General features: G+C 46.6%; 1 protein-coding gene across 1 annotated transcript in view; it reads right to left on the reverse strand.

Annotated features, from left to right (window-relative positions):
- LOC307130054 (NXPE family member 3-like) overlaps positions 1 to 11,042 on the reverse strand; it is a 71,680-nt gene extending 60,638 nt beyond the window's left edge. Inside the window, exons 1-2 of the mRNA XM_079822915.1 lie at positions 10,962 to 11,042; positions 10,146 to 10,213 (exon numbers count right to left, since the gene is read on the reverse strand). Coding sequence (XP_079679041.1) covers positions 10,146 to 10,213; positions 10,962 to 10,989 — 96 coding nt within the window. The 5' untranslated portion in view covers positions 10,990 to 11,042. The remainder of the gene's footprint in view (positions 1 to 10,145; positions 10,214 to 10,961) is intronic.
- Between the last annotated feature and the right edge of the window lie 7,484 nt (positions 11,043 to 18,526).

An 18,526-nucleotide genomic window follows, 5' to 3' on the forward strand; every position in this document is an offset into this window, starting at 1 on the left:
CTTCCAGCAACTCCCGTACATGGGACAGGATGGTAAGAAAAGCTTCAGCATTTTTAACTGACTCACCCATCCTCTGCTCGAGTGGAAGAGCAGCAGACGAGGAGGAGGAACATAAATCCAGCTCCTTCCTCCAAGGTCCGCCTCTCGCAATCTGGATCGTCCTCAAGAACCATCTGGGAAGCGCTTTTGGTATTGAGACGCCGCTCAGCCTCAGCTCGAGCGTGGCCGTTCCCAGATGCTGAAACCTCTCCCCTCGAGAAGAGGTCCCACCGAGAGCGGAGCGTTTCCAGAGGACAACGCTCACAAAATACTTTCACAAGTAATTTCAAAAGAGGTTCGCAAACCTCTCATGCATGCTCTTCTCCCAGACAGCAAACGCAAAGTGTGTGTGTATCCAAAGCGCAAGATACACATTCAAAACACACCTGCAGAAGTGGCGTTCTCAGCACACTTCATTGTTATCCTTCTTGTAGACGTTTCACGTGAAGACAGGCAAAACAGTCCCTGAAGACGAAAAGATACTGTCATGTTGGCAAGGCTCCCTTATATACTTCCTGGTCGAACCTTGATGACATCATAGGCTGTCGCCGGTCAATAGGATTGACGTGATTCAATGTGATTTCAGGCACCAGTCACGCTGGAGGCGTTCCCCGTAGCGTTGAAGCTGACGCAGCGCGAGTTCCCTTTCGAAAGGGAACTGCTTTTGTCACATCAACAGGGCTCTATGAATTTTTACGGCTTCCTTTTGGGCTGAAAAATGCAGCTGCATCCTTTCAGAGATTAATGGAGCATGCATTAAGAAAGCTCAAAGGCAAGTGCTGTTTCATATACATTGATGATGTGGTGGTGTTTTCACAGAATGAGAAGGAACATCTTCAACACCTTAGCCAAGTTTTCCATTGCTTTCACGATGCAGGTCTCACCCTCAACCTAAAAAAATGTAATCTCATCCAGCGATCACTATCGTTTTTAGGACACATTGTTTCAGGTGATGGTATAAAAACTGATCCATCCAAAGTAGCAGCAGTCAATTCATTCTCTACATCCCAATCACTTAAGGATGTTCAACGTTTCTTAGGTTTAGCAGGCTGGTATTATCGTTTTATACCACATTTCTCTGATAAAGCTGCCCCCTTACATGCACTGAAGCAGAAAAATTCCATGTGGTTTTGGACGGAGCAATGCCAACATTCATTTGACACCATTAAAAAAGATCTGACACAAGCCCCAGTCTTGATACCACCTGACTTTGATAAACCGTTCAAAGTTCAAACTGACGCCAGTGAGCTTGGTTTGGGTGCTGTACTTACACAGGAGTCAGAGGGAGAAGAGCATGTGATAGCATACTCTTCTAGACTGTTACGAGGACCCGAGAAGGCTTACTCCGTTTCAGAAAAAGAGTGTCTGGCTGTGGTGTGGGCTGTCGAGAAGTGGAGGCCATATCTCGAGGGTCATCCATTTGAAGTGGTTACAGATCATGCAGCATTGACCTGTGTTTTTCAACACCCAAAACCATCTTCACGAATAATACGCTGGACTATACGTTTACAAGGGTTCCACTTTACCGTCAAATATAGAAAAGGACAGTGTAATGTTGTACCGGATGTGTTATCCAGAACCCAAAATAATCTCACCTCACCTGATATAATTGCTGTAGTGAAGGCCACAGCACTTGCCACTGACATTCCGGTAGATCTTACTCAAGTTGGCATCGCTCAACAGAATGATGTAGAACTTCAGGAGTTAATTGGTAAAGCACAGTCACAGACTGTTCAAGATATATCTCGAGTGCATTATGTTCTACAAAATGGATTTCTATTTCGCAGTGTACCCAACGGACAGAAAGGACAGACAGGACAGAAGTTGCAATTAGTAATTCCAGCAAGGTACTGTGAAGAATTCTTACGCTACGCGCATGACAATCCACTCAGCGGTCATCTGGGGAGGTTAAAGACACTTCTTCGACTTCTAGATGTAGTATATTGGCCTAGCTTGAGAGTGGACGTGTGGAAAGTTCGGAGGACGTCTCCATTTATAACGTTCGCTGGTGGACATTCGGAGGACATCTACATTTGGTCCGCTTAACGTTCGCTGCCGGACGTTCCCAGGACATTTGTCTAGGCCAGTTTATGAACGTCTATTTCGTCCCTCACCTGCCATTTCCATATGGGATAGCAACACTTGCAAAATCCAGTCGCCCATATGCATTGCCTTTTATCATCAGACCTGACACAACTCAGACAAACAAAAAATTCAACTAAAATAAACCCGTATTGGATTTAAAAGGGGATTTGTTTATTTCTTAAAATCCCTTAAATTAACTGTGATAATGGAAAGTATGCAACAACAAAAAAAAAAATATATATATATATATATATATATATTGTAGATTAACATTTTAGTGCAAGTAAACTAGCCTAAAAATATGATTTGAATGAATTGTAGGTCAATGTTACAAATAACTTTCCTGTTACACTTACCAGTATCACTATCATCAAATCGCGAGTTTGTTTTCAGCAGTAATTTAAACATCAAAACACGATACCCTTCAATAATATAATTAAACATAGGCTACAATTTATTATGTATTACACATGCATGAAGAAAATAAGGTTGAATCTCCGGAGCTCTAAAAGAATGAATCGACTTCAACTAATGAATGCAGCCAAAGAAAACGTGAAGAATGAAAAAACACATTGCTGGAAAGAAAGTGGAAATAACAGGTAAGAAAAATAAAATTTTCCTGTTTTACCTGGTCAGGTGAAGGCGGTTTTATTCAAGAAAAGTTATTTTAGGTAAAATATTTTACTGCTTAATATTTAGCGCACATAGCTCAAATAAAAAAATTAAAAAAATGTTTGTGTTGTTGCCGTTGAAACCGTCTATAGCCACAGACCTGCCCGAGTGACGTCATTCTTTAAAGGTACGCGCAGCATGTATCCATGGCAACGCTTAGCTGCGTAGAGATAGTTAACGGTCCTGCCGGATTTCCTCAGAGGCGGATTTGAGTTTTCTCTTTCGTCGGTAGAAAAAGTATTTATAATTTTTGATTAGTAGACATTAGCTACCATAACCATTGTTAATCTTGTAATGTTTAAAATATGAAAATTTTACCTTTTTAAAACTTTTGCTGAAGTTTTCCATCGTGTAGTAGCCTACAGCTGTTAACCATTATGCTAGCATTTCGAAGCTATAACTTATGTTAAGCTGAAATGAGACAACATTATCTGATATTGACAAATATAGGGATTAAATATCGAACTTTATACAGTAAATATACTGAGTAAAAAGACAAAGCCCAAATTGGGACAACCGTTATCTTCCAATATGCGCTGAATATAATATTAGGCTAATTTGGACCATGGTCTAACGAAATCAAAATAGTCAACAGTCTTTTTTTTTTCAATGGACAAACTATGATACTAGACATAAAATCATAACACTACTGAGTGTGTTCATTTTGTTGTTTTAGGTTAGAAGCCAAGTGGAAGAATTGCCATCGGACTAACCCCACAGCTGACAACCAGAGATGCGCGCACACACACACACACACACACACACACGCGCCCGCGCGCACACACAGCTGCCTGCGCGTTTGCAAACACACACACGGGCATGCGGAAAGAGCACATCACCTTTACAACTATTAAAATAAATATACTTTGTTCCCTTTCGAAAGGGAACTCGCGCTGCGTCAGCTGACGCTACGGGGAACGCCTCCAGCGTGACAGGTGCCTGAAATCACAATTACAAAACGTCAATCCTATTGACCAGCGCCAGCCTACGACGTCATCAAGGTGCAACCAGGAAGTATAAAAGGGCGCCTTGCCAACATGACAGTATCTTTTCGTCTTCAGGGACTGTTTGCCGATTTCACGTAAAGCGTCAAAGAAAGTTACAATCGAGAGAATGAAGTGTGCTCAGAAGCAACGCCACTTCCGCAGATGTGTGGACCCGTGTACCAGGTATCTTACACCTGAGGATACACACACACTCTGTGTTTACTGTCTGGGTGAGGACCATGCATGGGAAGTTCTCGAGGGAGCTTCCTGTGCAAACTGCGAGCGTTTTGGATGAAGAGGTTGGTGAGTCAGCTGAGGCTGAAACCTCACATCCATCCTGTCCCATGTACGGGGAGCTGGTGGAGGTCATGGAGCGCGCTGGAGGTAGACTGCAGCTGCCGTGGCAGCGCACGAGGAGAGAGGTCGTGCGTCCAAATCGTTTGGATGACCGGTTTCTCTCCGCTCATGACCGCCCAGCTCCCGGGAGTCTTCCATTTCTTCCAGATCTCCATCAACAGATCTCGAAGGGATGGAAGAAGCCTTATTCAGCCTGCATCCATCGGCATCAGCGAGCTTACTTCGCTGATGTCGAGGGACTGGCTGAGGCTGGATATGTGTCGTTGCCGCCCGTGGACGAGACCGGGTGTCCCTGGCCCGTCACGGTCTGAGGACTGGAGACGGGACCAGCGAACCAGCGTCGCCTCTCGAGCGCCCCCTCCGTGGAGGACTGGTGCGCAGAGAAGGCGGGACACCCGCAACAAGAAGAGGAAGGAAGCCAGTGCTGGTAACCGGAACCAGCGCAGGCAGCGGACTCCGCCTCCCAGGGCGCGCCGATGAGCGCTGCCTTTTTCCCTTCCTCCTGTGCTTTCCCCTGGGCGCTTTACATCAGGCCGGTGGGCCAATGATGAGCAGAAAATGTACGATTCTGACGGCCCGCCTGGTTTGTTTGGTGAAAGCGCCCCCCTCAGGATGGTGGTCGTATACTAGCTTGATGGCTGGGTTGAAGCGCCAAGAAGAGCGAGTGGTGAGTCCCCCTCGAGAAGGGTGAAACATTTTCTACTAATGTTTTCAGGACTCCGTTTTTCGCTCTCCTGAGAGGGCTCGGGGGATTATGGAACATCGCTGGACATCGCAGGGCCTGCAGCTCCCAGTGAGTAAGCTAAGAACGATCTTCTTTGCAACATTATATGTTTGTGCATAATGCTATACTTTAGCTAGTAGAGATCTACCGTCTCTCCGTGTTATCTCTCTCACTTATGTGAGTGTCTGTATTTGCCGCTCTTGCTCGCGGGCTTGTGGCGCGCGGGGGCGAGTTGTTTGTTTTCCTAGCTTTAAGTATAAAGTAGCATTACGACCGGGTTAAGCACTAATGCGTGAGCTGTAGTGAGATCTGCGCCCAGCCCTGTTGGGCTTTTAAATGGGTTTCGGGGCCCCATTGTTTATTTAAGGGGTGATAATATTTCTTTCCCGAGCCCTGGGTAGATCTAGTGCAGGTTTAGCACCGCACCACTTGGCCTAGGCTTTGCTAAGGATGGGGGGCGCTTCCTTTAAAAGCAGGTAATGTCGCCCTAGGCCTGTCTTTAAGTATAAGAACAGTGCTTGTTTTTCTGCATCCTTGATTCAGCCTCCTCTTATTACAGAGTAGTCCGGCCAAGGCCCGCCCCCTTCTCTGCGTTCTGGGGTTATTTAGTAATGCAGTGTAGGTGTTGCAGCAGGGATAGCGACCTTGCCAGTGGTCGTGGGGCCGGGCTGAGCTTCTTTCGCTGTGTGCGTCTAAGACTTTAGTTTTGCTGTGCCCCGCCTTTCAGAGCTGGTGTGGCCGCCACCTTCTGGCGGCCCCCGGCCTCATCCTGGAGGATGGTACGGCCGGTGGGTTACATTTTTGTATGATGTGTTTTACCCTCTGCTCTATGTCCTCTGCTCCACCTTCTTTAGGGCTCGGGTCGAGCTGAACATCGCAACCTTCTGCATGGCGGTTTGATCGAATGCTCCCCTGAGGCCCGAGCATTACCAATGGCTGACGTCCTTGCACGAACGGCAGACCGCTGTATAAGAAAGTAAGGCGGCCGCCCTGAAGCAGGTGACATAAGTTGTACTCCCCTCGCTTTAGAGGGTTCCTAAGCATTTGTTTGCTGAGTGCACTGCTGTTGGCAATGTGATTAGGTTCATGTCTGTAGGCACTGCCCTGTGAGACTGCGCTATAGCGGAGGCCCTTTAGCCTCTGGGATGGAGCCAGCCCCAGGTGCGGGCGTGTGAAGGCCAGCTGGTTGTGAGTAGCCAGCTTGGGCAGTCTGGGCAGCAGACTCCAGGAGGGAGTCTCGACGTCGCGACTATAAACCATCAACGTCAAACTTCAGCGACAATCTCTTCAACTAGTAGGCCTCTTTGGCCTCCTTGGGGATGAGTCCCCAGGTGATATCTGGATGTCCAGTTCTTCTTCAGCAGCAGACAGCTACCGTCAGCCTGGGTGCAGCAGCCAGTCTTCTGTCCACGGCAGGGTTCATAGAACCTGCATACCTCTTATTTAGAGATGAGGGGTAGGCTCCCGTTTTTGGGTCACCTTGGCTCAGGTGGTAGGCCCCTCCAGGCCCCCCTGAGAGCTTGCTGTGAATAGCGGGCCACACTCAGTCTCCCCCGAGGGGGCATGCCTGAGGCGTCAGTCCCTCGACGGCTGGCACGAGCTGCTTGTAGGTGGAAGGCGTTACCAGGCCTCCCTAAGGGCCTGCTGTGGGCTAAGCAGGCTCACTTGACCTCCTCTGAGGAGGTGTTCCTGGGCTCCAGGTGGCCGAGGTCCCTGGAGGCTAGCACTTTCTGCCATCAGGTCGTTAGCACCGGGCCTCCCTGAGATCGTTCCCCGGTCCCCAGTTTCGGTGACACGTGGTAGCAGGGGTTGCTAACAGGTAGCAAGCGGCACAGGCTTCCCTGGGGGATTCGCTATTGGATTGTAGGCCTCACCTGGCCTCCTCTAAGGGCATGTTCCAGTTTCACAGTCACTAGGTGAGTCTAGTCACTGTGAAAAAGCTATCTCTAGCACACCTATTGTCAGGTGGTAGGCCTAACTAAGCCTCCCTGGAGGAACGCCCAACGACTAAACAGGTGGTAGGCCTCACTAGGCCTCCCTGACAGAGCGAGTCCCTGTTCTCCCAGCTACCTCGAGGGCTAGCTCGACTGCGGTCAGGTGGTAGGCCTGCTAGGCCTCCCTGAGGGCGAGCTCCGCGGTTTGGACACGCGAGCAGTCGGCACAGGTTACCAGGTGGAGGCCCCTTCTGGCCTCCCTGGGGGACGAGTTCCCTAGGAGGGAACACATAACTGGCTTTACGCTGACAGCTGGTGGTCACCTGCTATCAGGCGCCGGTTTCCGGCCGGTAGTACCTGAAGGCGGTGTTCATACCCTAGCATGACGAGACGACGCTGTTACTATGCGGTCCCTACAGGAAGGGACTCTCATAGATCGCCTACAGCATGGTTACCTACCAGGCAGGCTTGGAAGCTCCTCTCAAGTGAGAGTCTTCTGTGAGCTTATAGCCGCTTGGCACTGATCCATCGGTTGTAGGCCCCTCGAGGCCTCCCAGCTAGGATCAGCCTGTAGGCCTGTTCGGCCTCCTGAGCACGTTTTAGCAACGTTAAAAGCTAGCAAGGGTTAGAATGCACTTCGCTGAGCACTGCTCTCCAGGATAACCCGTCTCTGAGGTCCGGCTGGTGGAGGACACTGCCTTTTTGCAATACCCTAGCAGGATGTCTCTCCGGAGGCAAGTACCAGAGGCTCTGTACTTAAACAGACAGGGGTTGGCCGAACTGATGTGTCCCACATAGAGGTCGCTAGGTCAGGCCTCCCTGGTGGCATTTGGTGAATTCTTCCCGAATAGTGACTGGCACGGGTTCCCTCGGGTCCCCCTGCCACGTTCCCTTAAAGGAACCCCTTCTGTCGAATGGGCTGGTTCCAGGCCTTTGAGCGGCCAGGGTAGGACTTCATATGGTATGCGAAGGTTCCTTCTCAGGTTTATAGCTTGGGCTTTGACCGTAGGGAGCGCTGTCACTGACAGCCTAATGTGACCAGAAGGGGAGTGGTTCAGGCATTTCAGTTGAATTTGCTTGTCCTGACAGTTGTCACTGCCAGTGGGCATGCACTCCTTTCGGCATGGCGGCGTTGGTATATCGTTCCCCGTAGCGTCAGCTGACGGAGCGCGAGTTCCCTTTCGAAAGGGAACGTCTCTGGTTACGTATGTAACCTATGTTCCCTGAGAACAGGGAACGAGACGCTGCATCGCTTTGCCATGCCTCAAGGCTTGCCTGCCAAACAGTCCCTTCAGACGTTTAGATACTGTCATTTTGGCAAGGCGCCCTTTTATACTTCCTGGTTGCACCTTGATGACATCGTAGGCTGTCGCCGGTCAATAGGATTGACGTTTTGTAATTGTGATTTCAGGCACCTGTCACGCTGGAGGCGTTCCCCGTAGCGTCAGCTGACGCAGCGTCTCGTTCCCTGTTCTCAGGGAACATAGGTTACATACGTAACCAGAGACGTTCCTTACAATTCATACGTGTCTGTTTTCTTTGGTTTGCCGAAATGTAAAATAAAATGCTGCTAAAGGGAAAGTCCCCTAAACGTCCCGAATGGCCGCTGGATGTCCTGTGAACGTCCTTATGAACGTCAGGAGGACGTCTTGAGGACGTTTGCGGGACCTCAAGAGGACCCTACACATGGACGTCCAGGGGACAATCGCTGAGGCCATTTAGGGGACGTTCTGGGGACCTTTTTTTGTTAGCTGGGTAGATCTTTTAAATGATGTATAGTTTGTCACTTGTAATTACTTACATCTGACAGTCATTTGAGCTCATTTAAACAAATAAAGCTTAAGGACGAATGCGCCCTCAATCCGGTTAAGAGGTGTAATGTAATACCATTGTTATCTACTATACTTACCTCTGCACCGTGTAAAAGTGAGTACTGAACATGTTTAGGTGTATTGTGTTTATAGTGTTCATGGGTTTAGAGAAGGTAGCTTTAAAGATCGTGTATATATATCGTGTCTAGTCAGTGTCATCATGAATATGCATTAATGCTTGCACTTTGAGACATTATATTTGATACTGAGTTAAGGAAACTGACGCTAGTAGAGTAAAAGAGCGCTCAGTATGTTATGAGTGAGTGTACACGCTACAGAGAGTGCTCCTGATCTAACCTGATCTAGTCATTTTCATATCTTCAAAGAGGAAAACAGAAATAAATGTGTTGCAGAAAGGAAGAGCACCGCCTCATTCGTGAAGTGTAACATTTCTTTCATTTGATTGACAGCTGTGTTTTAGGGAATGTTTATAGGCTGTCTCATGCATGTAATGCGGCTTGCGCCTGTGAGTTCATGAATTGTGTTTACCTATTCACTTAGCCTATCATTTGCAGTTGTGTGTGATAGATAAACAGCAGCGATGCACATTTCTATAAACAGGACTTTTAAAAAAACTTGCATTAACGCGGGAGAGAATCCATCCATCAGGCCGCAAATAACGGTAAGACTTTTCAATTCCAAGTGCAGGTTTATTATATAAAGTCAGGATACATTATAGTGTAGGGGTAAGGTGCGTGGCACTAAGCTTTGACGTAATTCAACCTGAGGTTGAATTCGCTGTGCTTCCTTTTCTCATCACATATCAGATAGGAAAGGCGTTTCTTATCAATTAAAAATGAAGAAAATATTCGAAAAGTAGAAAGAAAGTGTCGTTTGTTGTAACCACTGCTCAAGTTTTTTATGTGGACAGGTTGTAGCTGCAGTTTTGGTATTGACAGTGACACGCGTGAAAGTGCCCGCTCACTTTTGCCCAGGCCCGACCCCAACCAAAAATAAAATATTTATCTATCCATGCCAATACACACACCTCCACGATTCTGAAACCTCAATATGAATATACAGGAGAAATGAAGGCCCACAAAGTTGCGGGGCAGGGAAGGAGGCGGTTTAGTAGGCATAACTTCCACCTCAAATCTCTCCACATTTAATCCCTGAGAACTAGAAATGCATACACACAATAATAATACTAATACTAATAATAATATGCTTTCAATGCATCTTTCTGACATCTACAATTTGGAAAATATTATAGCCATACAACATTGAGAAGTTCAGAATCATTTATAGTACCCTACAATAACAATAACCTGCTACACCTGTAAGTCTACATAGGCTACTTCATAAATGTTAGCATATATCATGGAGAATATTGTTCTCAAATGAATTTACACAATTTTACAGAATCCGCATTGTACCCAATATTTTGTATGCTATTTAGTTTGATTAAGCATTATTGATTTTAATTGTGTTGTGTTGTGTTGTGTTGTGTTGTGATAGTTGTGATAAATGAACTTACCAGACAACACATGATTACCAGTAGACACAGACCGATAAAAATCTTCCGTAATGATCTTTCCCTGTAAACTGTAAAAGCATTATGTCATCACAGTGCATTCCTTGTCATGAACAAACTGCATTTGCGTTTTCTTTTAGCCTATACAATATCTAAATATAGCTACACATTTGTAACTTAAAAATATATGACTAATTTAATGCTAATGATTAATATTTATTAGTAAATAGCACTAATAATAATAATAATAATAATAATAAGATTGAAGTTATGTTTTTAAGTAAACCAACAATGTAAAATTGCAAGAGATATGCCTGTGGCCTATGATACAAATTTAATATTCAACAAACACAAATATTTTTCCCCAAACAAATAATATTTGACATATAGAGATGGGCCTATATTAAAACATTTTTTTTTACAGTGGTTGATAGCATATCAAATTACCACAGGTTCACTGATATTATTACAATAATGTAAAAAAAGGGGATTTGGCCTTTTTCTTGTTTTGTTTCTTTTTTTATTTGCATTAAATGTTAAAGCAGCTTATGTGCTGATAAGAGTTTTACTGCTATTGTGTCCTTATATCTTATTAATATGTGGGACATTAATTGTTGTGTACTATAAGCTATACTTAAACTATAAAGAAAGATGTGCCATTCTGTTGTTTGAAATGGACAATTTTAATATAATAATTGTTTGCTGATCAGTTTGCTGACCCAATTCATTATTAAGCCATAAATTATATTATATTTATATGTTATTTTGATATTATTTCCATGAAAAAACAAATGCCAAGAAGTATTAAAAATAACTTACAGTATTGTTCCCGAGTTTGGAGCACCATTTTGAGAAGATATGCAATTGTAAAAGTAGCCTGATAGTCCAAGGGAGTTTTTCTTAAATGGTTAGTCTGCGTGTTAACGATACTGTCACTGCTTGGCTCATGAATATTCATTAGTTCACATGACACTGATGATTTGTTGATATACAGAGGCTAGTACTTCCACATTCAAATAATTTTTTCCACCCTACAGGATTGGGGAGGTTCATTTTAAAAAAGTATTACGCTACAGATTACAAAATACATGCTTTAAAAATGTATTTGTAATGAAGGGGCAGGTCAGTTACCTGTGTCTCTTCTTTTATACCCTATTCCTTCTCAATGTTTCTTTTTACTATTTCCCTAACCTGAATAATCAAGGATAATGAATCTATGTATCTCTTTCTCTGCTTTCATATATCGAGTTTAAAGATGATTGTAATTCTGAGTGATTTCATACTTCTATATATTTAGTTTAAAAGATGATTTTGTAGTTTTAAATCTAGTCTCTTCAGCTGCTTGGGTTGACCTCCAGCCAGGATGCATGGCTCTCTCTGGTGAAGGATAGCTGTGGCTGTATCTCTGTTTGGGTATTGGGTGTTCTCTTGATAAACGATCATAATCCCCTGACATGAACTAGAGAGTGATGCCCTAGTGCTTGTATGTGTGTGCGTTTCACATGTTCTGAGCATTTCTTCTCCGAGAAAATCATTAATATCAGAAATGCGATCAGCACATCCTTGAGTTGCTCTGAGGTGAGTCAGATGAGACCACAACCTCAGAAAGTTATCATGACTGATTTCGAAGCAATTGATGGTAAAATTTTAGAAGAAATGGTACAGCACCTTAAAACATCAACTTGCGCTCTTGACACACTCCCCACTTCTTTTTTCAAAAGTGTGTTTAACTGTTTAGAAGCAGATCTCCTAGAAGTGGTAAACGCCTCACTTCTTTCTGGGACTTTTCCAAACTCCCTTAAAACCGCAGTAGTTAAGCCTCTCCTGAAAAAGAGAAATCTGGATAACTCCATATTGAGCAACTACAGACCAATCTCAAATCTTCCCTTCATAGGCAAGATCATTGAAAAAGTTGTTTTCAGTCAGCTGAACAAATTCTTGAACTCAAACGGATACTTTGACAATTTTCAATCTGGTTTCCGACCGCATCACAGCACAGAGACAGCGCTCATAGAGATTATAAATGATATTCGCCTCAATACAGATACAGGCAAAACATCAATTCTGGTACTACTGGACCTCAGTGCTGCATTCGACACTGTTGACCACAACATACTTCTTGACAGGCTAGAAAATTGGGTTGGGTTTTCTGGAATGGTCCTCAAATGGTTCAGGTCATACTTAGAAGGGAGAGGTTATTATGTGAGTATAGGTGACCATAAGTCTGAGTGGACATCCATGACATGCAGAGTCCCACAAGGGTCAATTCTTGCACCACTCCTATTCAACCTGTACATGCTGCCACTGAGCCAAATAATGAAAAATAATAAAATGGCTTACCACAGCTATGCTGACGACACCCAGATCTACTTAGCCCTATCACCTAACGACTACAGCCCCATTGACTCTCTATGTAAATGCATTGATGAAGTTAACAGTTGGATGTGCCAAAACTTTCTTCAGTTAAACAAAGACAAAACTGAAATCACTACATTAGGAAACAAAGATGAAATTCTCAAGGTGAACGCATATCTTTGAGCGGCTGGTCCTGGAACACCTAAAAGACTCTATACCATCCACATTGGACTCACACCAGTTTGCCTATCGCAGCAATAGGAGCACAGAGGATGCAGTTTCCATGGCACTGAACTCTGTGCTCACCCATCTGGACCATAAGAACACTTACGCACGCATGCTGTTTGTTGACTTCAGCTCAGCATTCAACACTGTCATCCCAACCAAGTTAATAGCCAAACTTGGAGACCTGGGCATCAACACTTCAATGTGTAACTGGATTTTGGACTTCCTAACTGACAGACCCCAGAATGTTCGTTCAGGATCCACCTGCTCCACATCCATCACACTCAACACTGGCGTACCACAGGGCTGTGTGCTAAGCCCATTTCTCTACTCCCTCTTCACCGCCGACTGCAAGCCTGTGTATGGATCTAATTCTATCGTCAAGTTTGCGGACAACACTACGGTGATTGGTCTCATCAGCAACAACGATGAGACTGCCTATAGGGAGGAGATCCAGCACCTGGCCACATGGTGCGCTGATAATAACCTGCTCCTCAACACCACCAAAACGAAGGAGCTCATCGTGGACTTCAGGAAGGAGTCAAGAGGCACACACGACACCATCCACATCAATGGAATGGCTGTTGAGCGTGTCTCCTGTTTCAAGTTCCTGGGGATCCACATCTCGGCGGACATGTCGTGGACGACCAACACCTCCAGCCTGGTCAAGAAGGCTCACCAGCGCCTCTTCTTCCTGAGGACACTGAGGAAGAATCAGCTCTCCTCAGCTATCCTGGTGAACTTCTATCGCTGCGCAATAGAAAGCATCCTGACCAACTGTGTCGCAGTATGGTATGGGAGCTGCTCTGTTGCGGAGCGCAAGGCACTGCAGCGGGTGGTGAAAACTGCCAGCGCATCACAGGGACTCCACTGCCTGCCAATGAGCACATCCAGAGGAAACGCTGTCTGCATCGAGCTCGCAGCATCCTCAAGGACTCCTCTCACCCAGCCCACAGACTGTTTTCTCTCCTGCCCTCCGGCAGGCGTTTCAGGATCCACCGGACCAGGACCAGCAGACTAAAGAACAATTTTTTCCCCAGAGCTGTCTCTTTACTGAACTCAAACCCCCGTTGATCCACTTCCCTCATAAACTGCTAACTCTCCTACCTCACATCTTCCTTCACTTTGTTATTTGCACCACCGACTGTTTATTACAGTAACAACTGTTTACTTATGCATTCTGCACCATCATACCGTAACTGGATTATGCTCATTTGCACTGCCGACTGTATTTACAGTAACAATGTTTACATTTGCATTTTGCACCGTACTTCTAACTGTAATATGCCACCACTTTCCACTGCACTTTTACACTTTTTTTTCGGATAGCTCTGTCCATAATTTATTGCACTACCTTAATCCACTGCTATATTCCTCATATTAGCCTTACATATTATTGTATACCTCTATCTGTAGAAATTCTGTTTAAAGTAATAGCCATTTGTATATTATATTCATAGTACATATTCACCTGTAAATTCTGTTTATAGTAATAGCCATCTGTATATTTATTCACTGTATATATTCATCTGTAAATTCAGTTCTGTTTATAGTAATAACCATCTCTCTACTTATACATATTTATATATATTCAGTACATTTCCATGTCCTGCACTTACGCAACCACTGTATATCCTGCACTTGCTGCTATTGCACTTCTGGTTAGACCTAAACTGCATTTCGTTGCCTTGTACTTGTACTTGTGTAATGACAATAAAGTTGAATCTAATCTAATCTAATCTAATATCTTGAGGCTAAAGGTCTAAAACCAAAAAATCAAGTCAGGAATCTTGGTGTGATTTTGGAGTCAGACCTGAGTTTCAGTAACCATGTCAAAGCAATAACTAAATCAGCTTACTATCATCTGAAAAATATTGCAAGAATTAGAGGCTTTATTTCCAGGCAAGACTTAGAGAAACTCGTTCATGCTTTTATCACCAGCAGGGTGGATTATTGTAATGGTCTTCTCACTGGCCTTCCCAAAAAGACCATTAGACAGTTGCAGCTCATACAGAACGCTGCTGCCAGGATCCTGAGCAGAACCAGAAAATATGACCATATCACACCAGTCCTCAGATCTTTACACTGGCTTCCAGTTACGTTTAGGATCGATTTTAAAGTACTATTACTTGTATATAAATCACTCAATGACCTAGGACCTCAATACATTGCAGATATGCTGATTAAATACAAACCCAACAGATCACTCAGATCATCAGGATCAAGTCAATTAGAAATACCAAGGGTTCACTCAAAGCAAGGAGAGTCTGCTTTTAGCTATTATGCCAGCCATAGCTGGAACCAGCTTCCTGAACAGATCAGATGTGCTCCAACAGTAGCCACTTTCAAATCCAGACTCAAAACACATCTGTGCACATCTGTCCAGACTCAAAACACATCTGTGCACATCTGTCCAGACTCAAAACACATCTGTTTAGCTGTGCATTTACTGAATGAGCTATGCCACTGTACGTCTGACTGATTGCACCTTATCTTATACATTTTCTCAATGAGCTCTATGCTTTGTCCGAACTGCTTGAACTTTAATTATGTTTCAATTTAACCCTGTTTTATTTCTAGTTTTTGATTATACTTTTTATTTTTTTTTATTTTTTATTTTGATTTCATCTTTATTTTGATTTCCTTTTAATTCCTATTATAACTGTTATACTATATATATTTTTATTTTTTTTCACTTATGACTATTTTAACTTCATTTCTGTGTAAAGCACTTTGAATTGCCACTGTGTATGAAATGTGCAATACAAATAAACTTGCCTTGCCTTGCCTTGCCTTGTCTTGCCTTGCCTTGCCTTGCCTTGCCTTGAGCAGGATTGTTGGAGCTATCTGATCGGGGCCTGACCCATCTCCCGACATGCAGGCGTCTGAGTCCATCTGTTATTGTTGATGTAATCAATGTCCTTGTAACTAGTATAACTGGTAGGCAAAATTCTCTGTAAGTTAGAGTCTGGCCTGCGATTCCAGCTCTCTCTAGTCAGGGGGTCTCAGCTCGCTCTAGTCAGGGGGTCTCAGCTCTCTCTAGTCAGGGGGTCTCAGCTCTCTCTAGTCAGGGGGTCTCAGCTCTCTCTAGTCAGGGGGTCTCAGCTCTCTCTAGTCAGGGGGTCTCAGCTCTCTCTAGTGAGGGGGTCCAGCTCTCTCTAGTCAGGGGGTCCCAGCTCTCTCTAGTCAGGGGGTCCCAGCTCTCTCTAGTCAGGGGTCTCAGATCTCTCTAGTCAGGGGGTCTCAGCTCTCTCTAGTCAGGGGGTCTCAGCTCTCTCTAGTGAGGGGGTCCAGCTCTCTCTAGTCAGGGGGTCCCAGCTCTCTCTAGTCAGGGGGTCCCAGCTCTCTCTAGTCAGGGGTCCCAGCTCTCTCTAGTCAGAGGGTCCCAGCTCTCTTTAGTCAGGGGGTCTCAGCTCTCTCTAGTCAGGGGGTCTCAGCTCTCTCTAGTGAGGGGGTCCAGCTCTCTCTAGTCAGGGGGTCCCAGCTCTCTCTAGTCAGGGGTCCCAGCTCTCTTTAATCAGGGGGTCTCAGCTCTCTCTAGTCAGGGGGTCTCAGCTCTCTCTAGTGAGGGGGTCCAGCTCTCTCTAGTCAGGGGGTCCCAGCTCTCTCTAGTCAGGGGGTCCCAGCTCTCTCTAGTCAGGGGTCTCAGATCTCTCTAGTCAGGGGGTCTCAGCTCTCTCTAGTCAGGGGGTCTCAGCTCTCTCTAGTCAGGGGTCCCAGCTCTCTCTAGTCAGGGGTCCCAGCTCTCTTTAGTCAGGGGGTCTCAGCTCTCTCTAGTCAGGGGGTCTCAGCTCTCTCTAGTCAGGGGGTCCAGCTCTCTCTAGTCAGGGGGTCCCAGCTCTCTCTAGTCAGGGGGTCCCAGCTCTCTCTAGTCAGGGGTCTCAGATCTCTCTAGTCAGGGGGTCTCAGCTCTCTCTAGTCAGGGGGTCTCAGCTCTCTCTAGTCAGGGGGTCTCAGCTCTCTCTGGTCAGGGGGTCTCAGCTCTCTCTAGTCAGGGGGTCCCAGCTCTCTCTAGTCAGGGGGTCTCAGCTCTCTCTAGTCAGGGGGTCTCAGTTCTCTCTAGTCAGGGGGTCTCAGCTCTCTCTAGTCAGGGGGTCTCAGCTCTCTCTAGTCAGGGGGTTTCAGCTCTCTCTAGTCAGGGGGTCTCAGCTCTCTCTAGTCCGGGGGTACTAGCTCTCTCTAGTCAGGGGGTCCCAGCTCTCTCTAGTCAGGGGTCCCAGCTCTCTCTAGTCCGGGGGTACCAGCTCTCTCTAGTCCGGGGGTCTCAGCTCTCTCTAGTCAGGGGGTCTCAGCTCTCTCTAGTCAGGGGGTCCCAGTTCTCTCTAGTCAGGGGGTCCCAGCTCTCTCTCTAGTCAGGGGGTCCCAGCTCTCTCTAGTCAGGGGGTCCCAGCTCTCTCTAGTCCGGGGGTACCAGCTCTCTCTTGTCCGGGGGTCTCAGCTCTCTCTAGTCAAGGGGTCTCAGCTCTCTCTAGTCAGGGGATCCAGCTCTCTCTAGTCAGGGGGTCCAGCTCTCTCTAGTCCGGGGGTACCAGCTCTCTCTAGTCCGGGGGTACCAGCTCTCTCTAGTCAGGGGGTATCAGCTCTCTCTAGTCAGGGGGTCTAAGCTCTCTCTAGTCAGGGGGTCTCAGCTCTCTCTAGTCAGGGGGTCTCCGCTCTCTCTAGTCAGGGGGTCTCAGCTCTCTCTAGTCAGGGGGTATCAGCACTCTCTAGTCAGGGGGTCTCAGCTCTCTCTAGTCAGGGGGTCTCATCTCTCTCTAGTCTGGGGGTCCCAGCTCTCTCTAGTCAGGGGGTATCAGCTCTCTCTAGTCAGGGGGTCTCAGCTCTCTCTAGTCTGGGGGTCCCAGCTCTCTCTAGTCAGGGGGTATCAGCTCTCTCTAGTCAGGGGGTATCAGCTATCTCTAGTCAGGGGGTCCCAGCTCTCTCTAGTCAAGGGGTCCCAGCTCTCTCTAGTCAGGGGGTCCCAGCTCTCTCTAGTCCAGGGGGTCCCAGCTCTCTCTAGTCAGGGGGTCTCAGCTCTCTCTAGTCAGGGGGTCTCAGCTCTCTCTAGTCAGGGGGTCCCAGCTCTCTCTAGTCAGGGGGTCTCAGCTCTCTCTAGTCAGGGGGTCTCAGCTCTCTCTAGTCAGGGGGTCCCAGCTCTCTCTAGTCAGGGGGTCTCAGCTCTCTCTAGTCAGGGGGTCTCAGCTCTCTCTAGTCAGGGGGTCTCAGCTCTCTCTAGTCAGGGGGTCCCAGCTCTCTCTAGTCAGGGGGTCCCAGCTCTCTCTAGTCAGGGGGTCTCAGGTCTCTCTAGTCAGGGGGACTCAGTTCTCTCTAGTCAGGGGGTCTCAGCTCTCTCTAGTCAGGGGGTCTCAGCTCTCTCTCTAGTCAGGGGGTCTCAGCTCTCTCTAGTCAGGGGGTCTCAGCTCTCTCTAGTCAGGGGGTCTCAGCTCTCTCTAGTCAGGGGGTCTTATCTCTCTCTAGTCAGGGGGTCTTAGCTCTCTCTAGTCAGGGGGTCCAGCTCTCTCTAGTCAGGGGGTATCAGCTCTCTCTAGTCAGGGGGTCTCAGCTCTCTCTGGTCAGGGGGTCCCAGCTCTCTCTAGTCAGGGGGTCCCAGCTCTCTCTAGTCAGGGGGTCTCAGCTCTCTCTAGTCAGGGGTCTCAGTTCTCTCTAGTCAGGGGGTCTCAGCTCTCTCTAGTCAGGGGGTCTCAGCTCTCTCTAGTCAGGGGGTCCCAGCTCTCTCTAGTCAGGGGGTCCCAGCTCTCTCTAGTCAGGGGGTCTCAGCTCTCTCTAGTCAGGGGGTCTCAGTTCTCTCTAGTCAGGGGGTCTCA

The sequence above is a fragment of the Gobio gobio genome, assembly GCF_949357685.1.
Source record: "Gobio gobio genome assembly, chromosome: 8".
In the NCBI taxonomy this organism is placed as follows: domain Eukaryota; kingdom Metazoa; phylum Chordata; class Actinopteri; order Cypriniformes; family Gobionidae; genus Gobio; species Gobio gobio.